Genomic DNA, 19,452 nt, shown 5'->3' with positions numbered 1-19,452 from the left:
CAGACACATTCCAAGAAGAACTAATCATCCTGACAATCTTTCTATGAATATTCATCCCTTTATTTCTGCCAAACAGCTCACTTGCAGTACCAATAGAAAGCGAACACAAACACAAACATGTATTATCCATTCTAGTACAGTTTGAGGGTAGAACATGGAGGATGTGCAGGTGCACAAGAAACATGAATATTGAAGTCCTTAGCAAGTGCAACCTGATTTTCTTTTAAAACTCAGGAACCAGTAAGACAGTTGGACTATTTCCAACTGTCAAGGCATGTATTTCAAAGGCAGCCTACCTCAGTGGGGTTTCTAGATAATGGCTAGGAGACAGCACAATAAAGGAGATGTTATAACAAACACATGGACCATGTACATGTACCTCCTTCTTAAAGCATTTAATCCAAACTAGCTTAAAAATACCTTTAAATAAATGTGCTAGCTTACAAACTTTAACTAGTGAACTGTGAAATACTAATCAAGGCAGAAAAACTTCTGTTTTAATCTGTCAATTAAGGCAATTCCCTGAAGAAGTCTGGAGCCAACCTCAACACAGTAACCTTACCCAGTCAGATATGTTACAGTACAAATTGTTTATATAGGCACAAGGTTTTAAAATGTTTAAGTTGCATTACTTAAAACAGTCAAATATTTTGTTCTACTTAGATAGACCCTGTGCTTGTCTAGATTAAGAAAAGCAGAAGAGAAATTGGGAAACCCATGCTCACAGTCGGTATGCTAATAGATCCAGGGGGAAACCTGGAATTGATGTGAACAAGGTAGATCAAGAGTGAATCTGTAACTTGTGACTGCATTAGAAAGGCACTTGTGGCTAGCTGGGGTATTTGGGAGAACCCACCACACCTAGCAATTTCTCCTCCTAGTTAAGATAAATCTCCTGAGATACCATAATTTTTTCTCATTCTGTAGCCTTATGTGGGTTTTTTAAACTAGGATACAGTGCAGTAAACATTTGAACGTTGCTTTGAACATTTTGAACTCATTACTTAAGTTCTGCAAGCATTACATATGACTGGGAATTTGTTTTATTTGTATTTGGAGATTTTTGTATTTCTGTAATAGTTTTGAATATAATCTTAATCTTTTTAATTCCAAGATCTTCTCTATCTAAAAGTAAAATCTGATTTTATGTATACATGAAAAATTCTAATAATACCTATTTGCTTGTTTATGCTTGAAGAAATTACAAAGAACTCACATAACTTAAGAACTCTTTTATTTTTCAAACATTTTATCTTTTGTGTTCTGTTTTTGCTTTTTGCTTTATACTTTTCCTATTTATCATTTAACCAAAATCTTCGTAACTGTTCGAAGGCATGTTAATTGACGAACCCAGAAGACACATAATGTGTAATTTTAGAGTTTCTAGGATAGCTGTAGGAACAAAAGAGAATTTGGAGTCTTCTGGTTTCAACAGCGCATGTGTGAGCAGCTCCTGTGGATAACATGGTAGCCAGTTGTCCTAAGAAGGAGTGGAGAACAGGTGCTTTTGAAATAACACTGGTTTGCTTTTCTATTTCTACTTTGTGTAAGGGTTTTCCTGAACTACCCTGGAATACTAGCAGCTGAGTTGAGTTCATGCTGAAAAGGCTGAAAATCCATTATTCCAGGTTAGGGAATGAGTTCTCAGTGCTTAATTTTAAAGTAACTGATTATACATCAGATTTCTAGATCATTACTGAATGAAAAGTCTTCATATTCAGAAGTATGTATTGTATCTTACTTGTCTTTCATTAGCGACATTTACTAAAAAAAATGTTTAGTCAAAACTCTTAACACATTTATGTAGGATCTGCAATACTAGCACATTTTAGGTATATCAGAAACTGTCAGCAAAATAGAAAATATGAGCAAAGCATTTAATATCTTGACATTTCAGTTATACAGAGCTTGAATTCCATTAAAAATGAGTTTCCTTACCAATGCCTCTCCTTTTTCATGACAAATAGCGTATTAATAACCTGAGCCACAAGAGGGCACCAAATAAGCATTCGGCAGCCCATCTCAGCTTTTACAAAAGGAACATAACTGTAAAAAACCATTGCAAAACATCTTCTGCAAATGCTTCATAGAACTGAACAAAGTTAATGTTTGTTTGAATTACAAAATTAGTTTGCTGAGTAACATGAATATTTTTTCCCCTTAAATGCATCTGTATATACAATAAATGACTTTTGATGAAAATGCATATGTATTTATCCATACAAATACATCTTCCCTTCCATAGAGCCTTGGAAGTTATTGCTCAGTCCAATGATTTTTTAAAAGCTATGTCCATACAGGACATATCATATAGTTGTTTACAACTGTAAATGGAAGAGTAAGAAACTGTGCCATTTATCAGATACTATAGAAGTAGCCATTGCGAAGGTAGTACGAAACTTGGAGGTGAAATGGTTTCAGATAGAAACATGATGAGTGGAAAACTGAGAGGCAAAAGCCTTCTATGTTTCCTGTTTTAAGCTTTGTCTGTTACTTTTTTTGTGCTGCACAAAAACTGGAAATACAGAATACTGTAATCAATGATTGTAAGTGGACAATTTATATTTGGTAGTAATTTGTGTTTCATAATTCAGTAGATCTGATGTAATTTTCTACAGGTATAATTCCAATGTGCAAATAGATAATCACTGCATGGTGATTTAAAAAAGTTAATATAGCCAGGAAAAGGCTATTCATTGAACAGTTGTGGCATATTTCAGGGTAGAACTAGATAGCAAGAACTGATGGCAAGAGCTTACAGCTAGTCTTACTAATAGGACTTTTTTAATGACACTAAATAAATCTTCATATAATATTTGCTTTCTGTTCTCTCTTTCAGTTCTAAGGCTCTTCCAGGCTCTGCTTCACTGCTGTTATTTGCTCCCCTTCTCATATTACAGTTCCATGATCATCCACCTCAATAGCCCATTTGTCCGCTTTTCCCCATGTTTGTACTCCCACAAATTTCTCTGGAATGTTCTACAAGTCTATCGTTCTTTTTCTGTTACTCCTTCCTCTAAGATTACTCCTTAAGTCATACACGTAATAATAAAAGAATTAGTTTATTGTACTTATGATGTTTCTTATTGCTAACAATAAATACTTATTTTATAGATTTATACAAAGAAGCAAGCAGTTTAAACCTCTTGCTTCAGAGAACAGGGAGGTAGTCTTAAAAGAAACTAGAATTGATCTACCTGTCAAACTGTGGACTTGGCCTAGTATCATTTACCCCTTCCTCCGCTGTATGTGCCTTATACACAAATAAAAGATGTAAGCCAGGGGCCCCTTCATGTAAGCATAATCACATTTGGGACCAAAGTTCAAGTGCTCTTACTGTTACATTTTGAAATTAACGCATCATTTGAAAAACAGACAGAGACAATTTCTAAGGACTGCTGATATGAAGTCTCAGATCTCTCTGCAGATCAGAGCAACATCTTAAACTTTTAGGAGAGAAATAAGTATCCATTTTTGTCTGGTTCAGACCCAATTCTTCAGCAGGCTACTCTGTTTTTTGATCCTTTAAAACTCAGGGTGTAGGATGCGGTCTGACTTGGTATGAGCGAGAGGTGTCCGCCTCAAGTCACATTATTGGAAGAGTATCAACAGTTACTGTGATCCTGTATGGTAGTTATAACAAGATATTTCCATCTAAGAGAAAGAAATAACGCAAACAGCAGGGCGAAGATGGAAGTCTAAAGGACCAACAGGTAAAATGGTGATGGTCAAGAATATTCACACCGGGACTTTTACGCTCTTAGCCATGACTTTCCAGGCACAGTGCTACAAAGAAAAAAGCTGTGAGAGATCATAAAACAAAACTGAAATATTGGTGCCCATAAAAAGGCAACTATTGAGGACAACTGCCCTTATAGCAGCCCTGCACTCTTAATAAATCCTGTATTGGTAACTGCTTTTTGTCAAGTTTATTTGCTTGACAATGACTTGGTTTCAATCAGAAATCTACAAGTTGCTGAAAGACAAGCAAGTCAAAAGGCTGCTTCAGAAAAATATTATGACAATCCATTCCCCCTCCCCCCACCCGTTTTTTTTTTTCTCTGCAAGATAAAAAGTATTGATTGTGAACTGTAACCTTTTGGAAATTAGTTTAGTTCTCAGGATGAAAAGGTTGGGCTCCACTAATGTAAGTTATGTCAGGAGATGGATAGAAGGGCATTTAAATGAACACAGATTATTCCTCAGACACTGGGGGAAAGGGGGAAAGATACATGTAGGAATCATGGAATTTTTCAGAGTTGGAAGGGACCTCTAGAGATCATCTAGTCCAACTCCCCTGCTGAAGCAGGATTGCCTAGAGCACGTTACTCAGGACTGCATCCAGGCGGGTCTTGAAAGTCTCCAGAGAAGGGGACTCCACAACCTCCCTGGGCAGCCTGTTCCAGTGCTCTGTCACCCTCACTGTAAAGAAGTTTTTTCTCATATTTGATCGGAACTTCCTGTGTTCCAGCTTGTGCCCGTTACCCCTCGTCCTGTTACTGGGAACCACTGAAAAGAGTCTGGCTCCATCCTCCTTAAACCCACCCTTTAGATACTTGTAAACGTTAATAAGGTCTCCCCTCAGCCTTCCCTTCTCCAGGCTGAAGAGTCCAGCTCTCTCAGCCTTTCCTCATAAGGGAGATGCTCCAATCCCTCAATCATCTTGGTTGCCCTACGCTGGACTCTCTCTAGTAGTTCCCTGTCTCTCTTGAACTGGGGAGCCCAGAACTGGACACGGTATTTCAGTTGTGGCCTCACCAGTGCAGAGTAGAGGGGGAGAATGACCTCCCTTGACCTGCTGGACACACTCTTCCCTATGCAGTCCAGAATTCCATTGGCCCTCTTGGCGACAAGGGCACATTGCTTGCTCATGGATAATTTGCTGTCTACCAAGACCCCCAGATCCTTTTCTTCAGAGCTGCTTTCCAGCAGGTCCACCCCTAACCTATACTGGTGCCTGACATTCTTCCTCCCCAGGTGCAGGACCCTACACTTGTCCTTGTTGAACCTCATTAGGTTCTTCTCTGCTCCGCTCTCCAGCCTGTCCAGGTCACGCTGGATGGCAGCACGGCCCTCTGGGGTGTCAACCACCCCACCCAGTTTGGTATTATCAGCGAACTTGCTGAGGATACACTCTGTCCCCTTGTCCAGGTCGTTGATGAATATGTTAAACAATACTGGTCCAAGTATTGACCCCTGGGGGATACCACTGGTTACAGGCCTCCAACTCGACCCTGCTCCATTAATCACATCCCTCTGAGTCCTGTCACACAGCCAGCTCTCAATCCACCTCACTGTCCCCTCGTCTAGTCCACATTTCCTCAGTTTCCTAAGGAGAATGTTATGAGAGACAGTGTCAAAAGCCTTGCTGAAGTCAAGGTAGGTGACAACTGCTGCTCTGCCCTCATCCAGCCAACCAGATATAACATCATAGAAGGCTATGAGATTGGTCAAGCATGATTTACCCTTGGTAAATCCATGTTATTGTAAAAAGAATTCAAAGGAAACTTTCCTCAGACAACTTCTAATCATCCTTTTACATTTTATGGCCTCCCACATGTAAACTGCTGCTGTTAGTCTAGGCTACCCCACTGGTACTGTACCTGTGAGCCTGGAGGTCAGTGTGAGGTACCAACATTTACCGTGAGACAAGGAAATTTGCAATATGGATTACTAGAAGCAACGAACGAGCTGATGCCATAGGCCATACTTTGGATTTCAAACGGATGTGCCCAAGGCACAGCAGCGGGCTGGGAAGCAAAGCTCGCCACCTCCGGGCCAGCCAGGCCCCGGGGCTCCGGGCACTGACAGGGGCCAGGGAACCACAGCTTCTCCCGGAGCTCCCCCGCAGGGATGCCGAGCGAGGCTGGGCTCCGTGGGCTCCGCTCGCCTGGTCTCGGGGCCTAGGGGGGTGGGAGGGCAAGGAGACCGGGGCCGGTAAAGGCCAAGGCTGGACACAGCAGCAGTCCCGAGGCGGCGGGGAGGCTACGGCCTGCCTCCTGCGGGCGCAGCGGCTGCCCTCGCCCCAGGGCCGGGCGGCCGCGGCACCGCCACACCGACCCATACACCGCCATACCGGCACAGACACCGCCGCACGGGCCGGACACCGCCACAGCGGCCAGCAGCACCGCTACACCGGCGCGGGCCCCGCCGGCTCCTCGCGGCCCTGTGGCGTCAGCGCCGGGCCGCGTTGCCGTAGCAACGTGCAGGGCGAGCCGGGGTAAGGGCGAAGTTCCGCCCCGGTCGGTTCGGCCCCTCCTACCCGCCACGTGACCCGCCCGCCCCGCCGCGTTGGCGCGTGCCCGCTGCCGCTTCCGGGGGGAGGGCCGGGCCGGTAAGTTTGGCGGAGCGGGTGAGGAGCGTCGGCGACATGTCCGGTAACGGGCTCAGCTACAGCGAGCAGGGGGGAGAGGCGGCGTCCGAGCTGACCCAGGAGGCGGCGTCCACCACGAGCTCTTCGACTCCCGCGGCCTTCGGGCTCTTCAGCAGCGACACTAAGAAGTAAGGGGGGGCGGGGCGGCGGCGGGGGCTACGTCCCTCGGGGTCCGGAAGGGTCCCGCTCCGTGTGGATGAGCGGTGACCCGTTCCCTGGGCGGTGCTGGGCTGACGGGACCCTGCCCTCAGGCCCCGAGTGCGGCCTCGGGGCTGCTGCCGGGCAGGGGCGGCTTCCGGGGGCGGTGGCGGGGAAGCGGTGCCTCGGTTGCCCGCTTTTACCCCTCTCTCCCCCGCCCCGTCCCGTCCCGTGACTCCCTGGAAAAGTTCACTTGCTTACCCTCAGGGTGTTCATAGCGGGACGGGTAATCTGTAAAGTTTTTTTTGTTGTAGTTGGTTTGTTTGAAAAACTGCTTGTCATTTTTGCTTTGTTTTGATATCTAACCGTACTGGCATTAGTTTAACTTTGCCTTCAAATGCATAAAAAAAAAAAAAAGTGCTTAAAACTATTTGTGGGAGTTGTGGTTGATCATGGTGGGGTTCCCAGTTTGAAGTAGGTCTTAACAGTGTTGTGTCTTGGTCAGAAGTCAAAATGAGGAAATGGTGGAGGAAAAAAAAACAACCCAACCATCCGAAGTGCATTGGCACAAAAAGCCTTCAGCTGCATTGGCACAAAAAGCCTTCAGCTCCTTAAAGAAAAAGTGAATTGGAGAGGAAAAAAATGTGTCTAAATGGAAGGATCAAGAGGTTTGCTAAGCTGGAATTGTGTCCTACAACAAATTGGAAATCTATTCCAAGAGCAACCAATAAAAAGCACCATAAACTAAGGTCTTGTGTACATTAGAAAATCAATCACTACTTCGTCAGTTTGATTGTTCTGAACAAAGAGAACATCCATGCTCTAGAAACCTCGACTGATGTGTTTATTTTTGTGCCACACCAAAGTAAATCACAACAACGTGAATCTGCTGTCACTGTGATGCTTAACTCTGCGAGACAGCAGCTGATGGGCCTTCTCACTTTGCCAGACAAGTCACATTTTTCTTCCCCTGCTATTCCACTAAGTACTTTGCTTTTCCGTTCTGTTCCAGTTAAAATTTACACTGCTTTAGCACGGACACCCCTCTGCTGACTTGTGTTTTGTAGCTAATTTTTGTTGTTTGCACCCTTCCTTTGCTGTCCCCTTCCGTAGAAACAACTTTGCACTTGATTTCTTAACTGTTGTTTTGCCACCTCTTTTCCACAGAGGGGGGTACCTCAATCATAGGTCATGGCCATAAATGTCTATGTAACTAATTTAATCTTAGACTTCAGACTATTTTGCAGGTGAAGTATAGCGCGCTCTGTTTTATTAGGTGTGGAAGCTGAAGTGACTAATTCTACCTGAGGCTGCCCAATGGTCAGGGGGAAATATAGCCCTGGGGTTGTGTGATGTTTTGTACACGTGTATGTATATGATTGTCTTTCAGTATGGAAGAACCAGAATAGCTTGTGATATGTATGCATGCCTTATTAATTAATTGCTCCTCCAGGCTTGCTCTTGCACTTACAGGAGGGGAGAGAAGATCCATCCTCTAAAGGAAGGGCTTGAGAGGAAAGCGGGCATTGATCTCTGTGGTCTTTTTTGGCCAACAAACAAGTTCTTGTTGAAATAGGAAGTTATCTGCGATCAGACCTGCATGGGTAAACTCTGAGTGTAGATTGGATAATTGAGGAACAGACACTGTGCAGGGAAGATTATGAATCTTTTATGGTGTGAAAAAGCCTTTGGACTGCAAGTGAGGGTTATTGTTAGAAAAGCAGGCTGTCTTGCAGCCTGTTTGGAAAATGCATAGAAGCATATAGTGTGTATGTCATATAGTCCACTCTAGTAATAGGACGAAAATTCCTTATTGAGAAGCAAACAAAATTTCCTTTCCTTACAGCTGAAATGGAAATCTTCTTGGAACAGGACTGTAGCCCAGATGGAGGATATCGTATCTTTTAGTGCTTGGTTTTGTGTTCTTTAAACTGGGCAGACCTGATCCCTCCCTACTGGTCATACAGAGAAGTGCAAGATGGGTCTCTGCATCTTACATATTAAAGTGTCGGGATAGTGGGATATTCCACTGGTGAAAATAAAATTACCGTTGTGGCTTTTCTGAGTTTGTTGGCTGATCTCTCTTGATTGTTACTCAACACTGCTGAATATGATCTATGCTTATGTCCTATATTATTGTGGTGTTTCAGTGCTTGACAAACTTTTTTTGTTGCTGAGGAAGAGAGGTTCTTCCCTAGATCTACTGGTGGTACAAGAAGTACTCCCTCTCAGTGGAGGGGCAGACACATGATATACAGCCCAGAATGTTGCTGCAGTACTAAATGTTGGACCAGATGCCTGCACTTGCCTGTTGCCAGTTAATCTGAACAATATTATGTGGTTAAAGTAGAAATATTAAGATACTACTGTAAACACTTTCTTTAAAAAAAATCCAGTCTCTTAAAGTTGTCTCTCCTCTGTTTGTCATGGAGAGGAGGTAGTAAGCAAGCCAAAATGCTTCTGAAATAAGCAAATTGTTTACTAGAATAGACTGCCTTCAATCTTACAGCATTTTTTATATAGAATGACCATAGGCAAGTTGCAGACAAATGGGTATCAGTAGACTTAAATGTGAGGTCTGAAGCTCACCTAATATAAATTATTTGTTCTAACTGTTTTGTTTTTAGCATTTCAGTAGAAATACTCAGCTGAAGTACTAGCATAGAAAAGTTCTGAGCGTTGTGTGGTGTTGAAAGCCCATATGTCTTATCCTCCTGCTAAAGCTGCCTTTTTTGCCTTTAGCAATTCTATGATTTATTCATTAACTTTCAATTACAAATAGAATCTTCAGTTCGGTTAATGAACATAATATTTTCTTGACATGTTAGTGTTGTGGCTTGTTTGAGACACATGCTATCAGTATTGAAAATATCTCAGTGCCTTGAAACTTCTGTTGTGGTGACGTCTTAAGTCTGAGTAAGTGGGAAAGTTTGACTGTTAGAAGATCAATAAAGAGGAAATAATCACTGAAATAAACAGTTATTTTAATATAAACAAGGTGTAATAAGTTGCATGCACTGTAGTGTGTTTCTCATTAGTTAATATATTGTATGTATCAAATGCAATGAGGAAAAAAACCCAGAGATTTTAAAAATACAACTTTAGTCTGCTTCTGTCAGGTAACTGTGTAAATGTTCAGGACAAAAGTGTGGGAAGGAAGAGGTTTTTCTACTCTATTATATAAATTATTATTAAGTACAACATATAAAAAACTGTTTTCTTTCCATTTTTGACTAAACTGAAACTGTTCTCTAAGTTTTTACAACAATGTATGAGATTAGGGCTAGCTTTTTCTGTGAGTATTGAACTGTGACTAAAGAGGCAAATATAACTTGCCTATTTGGTATGTATTGCTTTTAAAAAGCCTTTTTGTTAGGTAGATCACTTCAAATTACATCAGAGGTCTATCTTGTGTTCAGAGGATGGAAACTTTGTGCTCATCCTGTTAAATATCTCAATAACTCAATAATTAAAAGATCTTACATACCTGAGATGAGTCAGTCTAAACCTTCTTGTGTGGAATGGCCCCCATTGCATCGCTGGAGATGCCTGTTCCTCTCCTTCCCCTCTCCCTTTTCCATGTGAGTCACATGAGTTGACATGTATGGTATTCCTTTATACAACTTCAGTAGATACATCTTAGGAATTTATTCGTGTGTCCAGGTAGGTGGTCTGACACTTGTCTGTGAACTGGTTATGTTCCAGATATAGGTCACTCTAGGTGCTCCAGATGTACATCATTCACATGCCCCAAATGTTTGAAAAAGAAGAAAAAGGATCAGGTTGTGGGCCACCAGAATAATGGAAATGGTCTGCAGACAAGTCTTTGCCCATAACAGGAGTTTTCAGCAGAAAATTGGTAAGAATGCAGGGATCACGTAAATGTTATGGACAAGCTGAATGCAGTTTGTGGACCTCAAGCTATTTCTCCATGGTCTAGATTGATAGAATCCATGAAATGAAATGAGCACTGCCTACTTGGAAGACTGTCAAGATCATATTTACAGTGTAGAGAGATACTGTTTGATGCACATGACCTAAGTTAATAAGATATTTTTATAGTTACACTAGGTAGTGTTGCTCTATGTAGAGGAATGAAAAGTCGAAGCACCTTCCAACTTTTAAGAAAACCTGGAGAGGTAATTAGTGACACAGAATGTGTGTTAATTGCATACATTACGGTGCAGCTATTACTGCCAACAGTTAATTGCAGGTGGACAGAAGATTTTCATCTATATTAATTGTATTTTAAAGAAAACTGACCTGCTTGTAATATTTAAATATAATAATGTTTGGTTCTTGGAAATTATAAAATTTCAATAATAAAACTAGCTATCGCTGTATCTAAACCAAATGTAAAAACTTACAAGTGAACCACATGAGTAACATCAGTAAATACCAATTGATAAGTACAGTGTTGAAGCAGATGGCAAAACTTATAACACACACTTTCAACTTTACTGATTTGCATCTTTAAACTGTATTCCTGCCAAGCAAAATACATTTGTAATTTATTAGACTTTTTTCCTGCAGATCTGGCTTATGCATTCTGTTGAGCTATTCATCAGAAATCTCAGCAGGGCTGCAAACACTTTTTTTTTTTTTTTTTTCTTTTTGCTGAGATTTGCACAAGCCTGTTTTGCAGAGAGCTGATCTAAGGTGGTGATTTTATTAAGATACTCATTCCCCAATTCTCTGTGCAGAAGACTTTTCCAAATTAATCAGAGCTAAAAACTTGCTTTTAACAGCTGCCAGAGATGTTCTTGGAGTCTTAAATTGATCCAGTTTTGCCTTGGCGTATCCTGTTCAACCAGTCATGGAAAGCTTGTACATAGACTGCCATTTGTGAAACTCTTGGAGGAGACTCCAGCCCTAATATTCGAACTTGATGCGTGTGCTAGCTCATTGGCACAACTACTTTCTTTCCCCATCTGTTATAATGGCGCTATGCCCGCTAATATGGTGATAATGCCAGTTTCCGTAGGATGTACAAGCCAGCAAAGATGAATGGTTTGGATGAACTGACGACTCTACAAGATAAAATCTGAACCCTGTAGTCAGGACCAGGATAGGAACTAAATGCGGTATACGAACATGGGCATACTATTACAGAACACTTCTCCAGCTGAAATTGTTCAGATCTGATGGGAAGTGACATGCAGTGAATATATTCTTATTGCCATGCACTTGGCACATATGAGGATGCGAGCAATGAACTGTTGATTTGCTGTGGTTCTCTGCAATGCAGTAATTAAATTTTTTTGAGGCTTTTTTATTTCCCCAGAAAGGCAAGTTTTATAGTTTAAGGTCTTCGCTGTGGTTTCTGCGTATTTATTATGTTGTCATATGTTTGCCTTAGATGCTTGTTATGATCTGTATCCTGAATGGCATTAAAAATACGTTTCTGTAACACTGTTATAAAATAGGGCTGACACTTGAAAGAAATTCCAGATTTTCTTAGTTCTGCTTTTCTGAAGAGTATCCTTGCTATGCCACACTGCAGTAGTTTATTGTCTTTGAGAAAACTAGAATTCTTTTGGCCTATGAAGATATTTTTTTTTGGTATCCTGATAGAATATGAACAACACTGTAATGCTCTTTAACAGCGTTTCTGAAATGATGACATATATAAATATACTAATGCTGTTGTGGGTTCTGGCAGCGGCAGCACCCCCTTTGTGGTGGTATCTTTAAAAGAAGTCTCTTCACACCATTTTCAGGAAAGGTGGAAATACTTACTGCTTCTCACTCTCCTTCACAACTCTCAAGTGCTGCAAAGTGACCTGCAAAAGTCTGCAAATTCTGATCACTGGCCTCAAGACAGGCTGTAAGTTGATAGAACCACTTAAGTGGCGGGACCACCTCAGATGCCACTCTTCCAGCCTTCAGGATACTGATCTCTGCCACCAAGAAAGATTTTTTTTTTTATTATTATTATTTTTTCTTCTCTCTTGCAGAAGCTTCCGTGCTGCATCGGAGGTGTGGGCACTATAGAATAGGCTGCATGCAGTGGAGCTGCAAGATTGGTACTTTTCATCCTTTCAGACAACCTTTCTTTTTGCTGGGTGAAGTAGTGTCTGTAACTATGGACAACAGATAATCATAGATCAAATCACGGTCCTCTCCAGGAATGGTTTCAAACTGTTTCATCATACTAGCTGCCATCTGGTTAGAGCTTTTGAAATGCAGGTTGTTCACATATCTGCATCGATGGTGGTGGTAGCAGCAGCTTATAGAATCATAGAATCTTCATGGTTGGAAAGGACCTTTGAGATCATTGAGTCCAACCAAACAACCTACAATCTCTGCCACTAGAGCATGCCCTGAAGTGCCACATCTAGATGTTTCTTAAACATCTCTAGGGATGGTGACTCAACCACCTCCCTGGGCAGGCTGTTCCAGTGCCTGACCACTCTTTCAGTAAAGTAATTCTTCCTAATATCTAATCTAAACCTCCCCTGCCGCATCTTCAGACCATTTCCTCTGCTCCTGTCATTATTCACTTGGGAGAAGAGGCCAACGCCCACCTCTCTCCAGCCTCCTTTCAAGTAGTTGTAGAGGGCAAGGAGGTCTCCCCTCAGCCTCCTCTTCTCCAAGCTACACATGCCCAGCTCCCTCAGCCTCTCCTCATATGACCTGGTCTCCAGACCCCTCACCAGCCTGGGAGCTCTCCTCTGGACACGCTCCAGCACTTCAATGTCCCTCTTGTACAGAGGGGCCCAGAACTGAACACAGCACTCGAGGTGAGGTCTGACCAGTGCCGAGTACAGAGGCACGATCACTTCCCTGCTCCTGCTGGCCACGCTATTCCTGATACAAGCCAGAATGCTGTTGGCCTTCTTGGCCACCTTGGCACACTGCTGGCTCATGTTAAGCCGGCCGTCCACCAGCACCCCCAGGTCCTTTTCTGCCGGGCAGCTTTCCAGCCACTCTTCCCCAAGCCTGTAGCGTTGCTTGGGATTGTTGTGACCCAAGTGCAGGACCCAGCACTTGGCCTCATGCAGTTGGCCTCGGCCCATCGATCCAGCCTGTCCAGGTCCCTCTGTAGAGCCTTCCCACCCTCAAGCAGATCAACAGTCCCACCTAGTTTGGTGTCATCTGCAAACTTACTGAGGGTGCACTCGATCCCCTCATCCAGATCATTGATAAAGATATTAAACAAAACTGGCCCCAAAACTGAGCCCATTATAGGTGTTCATGCGCTTAGTTGCTTGAGCATTGTTCAGGTACTATAGTTTCATGACAGAGAACTGGGAAGATGCTTTATCCAGTTTTAACTTTACACTTTTCTATATGTTTCCTCACTGAGGAGGATGAGACTGTACCTAAACCATCAAGATGGCTATTGGCAAAGCAATCATTAAACGAGTTAAATTATGTTGCTGCTCAGGCTATAACTGGTCTTGTTCTTCTCTGTGGCTCTTAACCTTACAGAATACTATATTTATCTGGTTTTCCTCACATCTCTGCTGTCTGTCCTTTAAAAATTTGCTTTTTGGGTAGTATGTTTGTTTTTCAAATTGAAAAATTAGGGGTGGAGGAAAAGGAAAGAGATATTTCTTACCTCAGTTCCTCTTTAAACCACGGAACAGCTATGCTCATAGACAAATGATTTGAGTCTCCCTTGAAATAATAGTTGAATTCTATGTTGGTGTTGTGAATTTGCAATTAATATTAGTCTTATAATGGAAGAGGATGGCAATACTGAATAGCACCACAAGATGTCGTTCAAACAGTTTGTGGTGTAGAATGAAACACAGTGAAGCTCAGATTTCTTAATTTCCTGCTAGAGGAAGACCTCCAATCAACAACAAAATAAACTCAAATTGCAGCATGTACTCGCTGCCGTTTTAGCTTCCATGTTATATATGGCTCTGAAATCAATTTACAGTTCCTCTTTAAGTGTTAAATTTAAACTTGTTTAGAGTTTACACAATAGCCTGAGCTAGACTAAGCCAATTTATTTAAAGGATTTTGCAGTGCCAGTAAAACGTAAAAACGGATTTTATTTATTTATTTACTTATTTATTTATTTTTAATTTTGCGGGAGGACATGGGACCTTCCATAAGACTATGTTACTACTCAGGTGCCCAGATCAAAGGTTAAACTCTCCGTCAGTGTGGATTTTCTGCTTCAAACCTGGTAATATTCGCAGTATTTCAAACTTCATGTTGGAAGATTTTGTTGTGCTGCAGGCAAAAAAAAATAAATCTTAGGATGCTGTCCTGGTTCCGGTGGGGATAGTGTTAATTCTCCCCCGGAGAGGTATTCCATGCCGTGTGAGCCATACCCACCCTGACCTGCCAGGGGAGGGGACAGGACATCGACGCTTGGATCCGGCTGGGGTGCTGGTGTGGTCGGGGAGCAGTGGTTCTGTCATTGTGTTTGTATATTCTTCTATCCGCGTTATTGTTCTTGTTTTTTCTCGTTCCCTTTGCTGTCCTGTTGAACTGCCTTTGTCTCAACCCAAGAGTTTTGCCTCTTTCTTCTGATTCTTCCTGTGTTGGGAAGGCCCAAGCGAGCCACATGTGGTTCTTTGTTGCTGTCTGAGGCCAAACCGCGACAGATGCTGTGGTTAAAATTATGTTATCCAGACTGAAGTCTCCTAAACACAAGAACAATGCAGTTGAGGTTACATAACTGAAAGTATGCAGCAGATGGAGAACTTAAAACAAGAAATGCATTATTAAAACTCTGTTGAATGGGACTCTTGTAACTTTTGTTCTTGTTCTGTAATGGCTGGTTCCATAATATCAGAACTGGTGAAGCTTGCTTCCTCCTCTGCAGTGGATTTGTTTGCCATTTCCTATATCTTAGAATCATAGAATAGTTTGGGTTGGAAGGGCGCTTTAAAGGTCGTCTAGTCCAATACCCCTGCAGTGAGCTGGGACATTTTCAACTGGATCAGGTTGCTCAGAGCCCCGTCCAACCTGACCTTGAATGTTTCCAGGGATGGGGCATCTACCACCTCTCTGGGAAACCTATGCCAGTGTTTCACCACCCTCATTGTAAAAAAACTTCTTCCTCACATCTAGTATGAATCTAACTGTTTTCAGTCTAAAGCCATTACCCCTTGTCCTATTGCTACAGGCCCTACTAAAAAGTTTGTCCCCATCTTTCTTATAAGCCCCCTTTAAGTACTGAAAGGTCTCCCTGGAGCCTTCTCTTCTCCAGGCTGAACAACGCCAGCTCTCTCAGACTTTCCTCACAGGAGAGGTGCTCCAGCCCTCTGATCATTTTTGTTGCCCTCCCCTGGACCTGCTCCAACAGGTCGATGTCCTTCCTATGCTTAGCACTGCAGAGCTGGATGCAGTACCCTAGGTGGAGTCTTGCCAGAGCAGAGTTGAGGGGCAGAATCACCTCCCTCGACCTGCTGGCCATGCTTCTTTTGATGCAGTCCGGGATATGGTGGGCTTTCTGGGCTGCAAGCGCACGTTGTTAGCTCATGTCCAGCTCTTCATCAACCAGTACACCAAAGTCCTTCTTGGCAGGGCAGGTCTCAATCCCATCTTGCAGTAATTCTTGCAGTACTCTCAAAATTTATCTTGCAAGTAACACAGCACTGTCCTTGTGTATGAAGTCTCTGTCTCACCATGAGTTTATTTGTTTAAAATTCCTTCCCCTTTCTTAGAATTAAAACTGTTCCCAGGTTTTGGGGCATATAGATGGCATGGGGAGTCACAATGAAATTCTTATTTTGTAAAACAGCAGACTGAAAAACTTCCAGGAGTAAAGATTTTGTAGCTGAAGAATTATTGTTACATTGACAGCTGGGCTTCAGTTGCCATTTTGATACTGATGAAACTTCTGTTTTTTACAGCAGGTGGTTTCTTTCAGTAATTGGGTACATTAGAACCGTAGCAAATACTGACAGTTTATGGGTTTCATCTTATGGTGTAGCTAAAAAGAATAGGAAATTTAATAAATGTGTATCTTATCAGGGTGGAGTGAGTGTTCTGTGTTCTCTTAACAACAGTTGTTCAGAATGCGTAGGTGCAGTGGCAAATAATACACCACAGATTATGGATTAGTATTTTAATGTGGTTAAAGATTTGTGATAGTTCCTACAAGAAGACAAAGTAACTGAGAGAGAGGCCCAGATTTGTCACTGACATAGCTGGTTTAAACCTCAGTGATGTATAGTTATGCTTACCCTCTCTTGTTTTCTGTAAAAGTGGGTAATGTTGCTTAATGGAATCTGAAATCCTGGTCTTAATCTGAGCAAGATACCAGTTTTAGTGACCAAGTGTGTGCTAACAAGAGTACGGCATATTCAGAGTTGTTCTTTAGTTGCTGTTTGCCATAATTAGCATGGAAAGTAATGGTCAGAGTGCTTTCTAGCATAAGACTCCAGGCTGTTAAAATAGTTTGGTAGTATGTTCTCTTGACTGTCAAGTTCTAGTTTTTTGGGTTGGGTTTTTTTGGGTTGTTTTTTGTTTTTCCTCTAATTTTGGGTTGGTGGGGTGGGGATTTTTTAAAGTTTGGGGTTTTTTCTTTTTAGTGGCAGGGAGTAGGGGGAGCATGAAAGAGAATGAGAACTTGAAAAATCTAACCGGTGTGTTTTGTTTACTTCCTTAACAGTAATATCTGTAAGATTAATCCTAGCTGGTAGGCCTATTGTAGGTCTTACAATATTTATACCCCTATTGTATCCGGAAGTGGTGCAAAGGCATATGAAGAAAGCAGCGCTTTGAGGTAGAAAGACAAAAGTAGTATCTATCTTTAAAGGCTAAAATAAAAATAAGAAAACATAGCAGAAAATTTGAATGTTAAGTCTTCAGTTTAACGTTCAACCAGTGATTTAAAAGAATATGTCTGGATGTGTTTTGTGATGTCCATCATATCGTATCATCATACATTTGTCACGTGTGATGCTTTCTATGAGAGAAAGTTAGGCAATGAATTTGAGTTTCTAATTTATACTCCCTTAACTTTCAGATTCTTATGTTGAGGAATACAAGCCTGTGGTGGTAAAGATTACAAAGGCATCTGATACCTTAATATATTAATAATTGGCTTATTGCCTTTTTTGGTAGATGCTATGCAAATAACAAGATTGTATTTCATAGCCTGTTCATGTTGTATATGGGTATATATGATTATATATGTTGCATATGGGTATATATGATTTCCCCTTCACCAAAGGGAAATCATGCTTGACCAATCTGATAGCCTTATATGATTGGCATGACTGGCTGGGTAGAAGCTTAGGAAGTGTAGGTTGGGTGAATGGACAGTGGTGTGGATTTAGAACTGGCTGAATGGCAGAGCTCAGAGGGTTCTAACCAGCGGTGCAGAGTCCAGTTGGAGGCCTGTAAGTAGCAGCGTTCCCCAGGGGTCGGTACTGGGTCCGGTCTTGTTCAACATATTCATCAGTGACACAGACGAAGGAATAGAGTGCACCCTCAGCAAGTTTGCTGATGACACAAAACTGTGAGGAGTGGCTGACACACCAGAAGGCTGTGTCGCCATTCAGCGAGACCTTGACAGGCTGGAGAGTTGAGTGGAGAGGAACCTAATGAAGTTCAACAAGGGCAAGTTTAGGATCCTGTACCTAGGGAGGAAGAGGGGTTGACCTGCAGGAAAGCAGCTCTGCAGAGAGGGACCTGGGAGTCCTGGTGGACAAGAAGCTGACCATAAGGCAGCAATGCATCCTTGCGACCAGGAAAGCCAATGGTCTCTTGGGGTTTAAAAGAGTCTCCTGGGCATTAAAAAGAGTGTGACCAGCAGGTCAGGGGAGGTCATCCTCCCCCTCTACTCTGCCCTGGTGAGGCCACATCTGGAGTACTGTGTCCAGTTCTAGACTCCCAAGTTAAAGAGAGACAAAGAAGTACTGGAAGGAGTCCAGTGGAGGGCTGTAAAGATGATCAAGGGGACTGGAGCATCTCTTGGACACACAGGTCTTTCAGCCTTTCCTCCCGTTTAGCCTGGAGAAGACTGAGGGGGGATCTCATCAATGCTCATAAATATCTAAAAGGTGAGTGTCAAGAGGATGGGGCCAGACTCTTTTCAGTGGTGGCCAGTGACAAGACAAGAGGCAACGGGCACAAACTGTAACACAAGAAATGCCATCTGAACCTAGGGAAAAACTTCTTTACTTTGAGGGTGGCAGAGTACTGGGACAGGCTGCCCAGAGAGGTGGTGGAGTCTCTGGACATACTCAAAACCTGCCTGAATGCGTTCCTGTGCAACCTGCTCTAGGTGACCCTGCTCTGGCAGGGGAGTTGGACTAGATGGTCTCCTCAGGTTCCTTCCAACCCCTACCGTACTGTGATTCTGTGGTAATGTTTCTAATTATAGTCCATTCCAGTGCTTTCAGCTGGCAACTTTTTAGGACAGTGGTGCTATATTATATAGAGGTTAAGACACTAGAGTACAATGGTGCTATATTATATAGAGGTTAAGACACTAGACTACAATTTAGGAACTCTGGGAAATCCCGTTGCGTTCTTAGATATGTCAGTGGGCAGACAGGTGGGAATCTTGTTTTTTCTTTTTCTCTCTCAGAAAGTCACTTCACTTCTTACTGTTAGGGAAAATGGGTTTATTCTTATGCAGGTTTTTTTGAACCTACTGTGGTTGGGATCGTTACTGTCCTGCTTCATATAGCTCCATATCATTTGTAAACCGTCAGATTAGGTTTCTTTAAACCTAGTTTTGCTGCTGAAGTAATGAAGTTTGTATTTCAGTCATCTGTAATAGGTACGTAACTCTGTAAGGCTAGAATTACTCTCAAAGTTTTAGTGAGGAGAGGCAAAAGTATTGATGCAGCTGGAGGGTTGCTTGCATTTTCCTGAACTCCTGGCAGGTGGACATAAGTGATAAAGAAATTATTTGTATAACATTGTGTACTGAAGAACTGTCACTTCAGAATAACTAATGAGTATAGAAACATGAACAGCAGTATGAGGCTTGCATTTATGCTTTCTGTTTTGAGGTA

At 42.3% G+C, this 19,452-nt stretch overlaps 1 protein-coding gene across 2 annotated transcripts in view; it reads left to right on the top strand.

The window, feature by feature from the left end:
• The first annotated feature begins 6,274 nt into the window (after positions 1–6,274).
• Positions 6,275–19,452, top strand: part of AP3B1 (adaptor related protein complex 3 subunit beta 1) — a 178,364-nt gene continuing 165,186 nt past the window's right edge. For both annotated transcript variants that reach the window (XM_054187047.1, XM_054187050.1), the window contains exon 1: positions 6,275–6,501. In XM_054187047.1, coding sequence (XP_054043022.1) covers positions 6,371–6,501 — 131 coding nt within the window. In that variant the 5' untranslated portion in view covers positions 6,275–6,370. The remainder of the gene's footprint in view (positions 6,502–19,452) is intronic.

Source organism: Rissa tridactyla, chromosome Z (assembly GCF_028500815.1).
Source record: "Rissa tridactyla isolate bRisTri1 chromosome Z, bRisTri1.patW.cur.20221130, whole genome shotgun sequence".
Taxonomy (NCBI): domain Eukaryota; kingdom Metazoa; phylum Chordata; class Aves; order Charadriiformes; family Laridae; genus Rissa; species Rissa tridactyla.
This window is presented reverse-complemented; position numbering and strand designations above follow the sequence as displayed.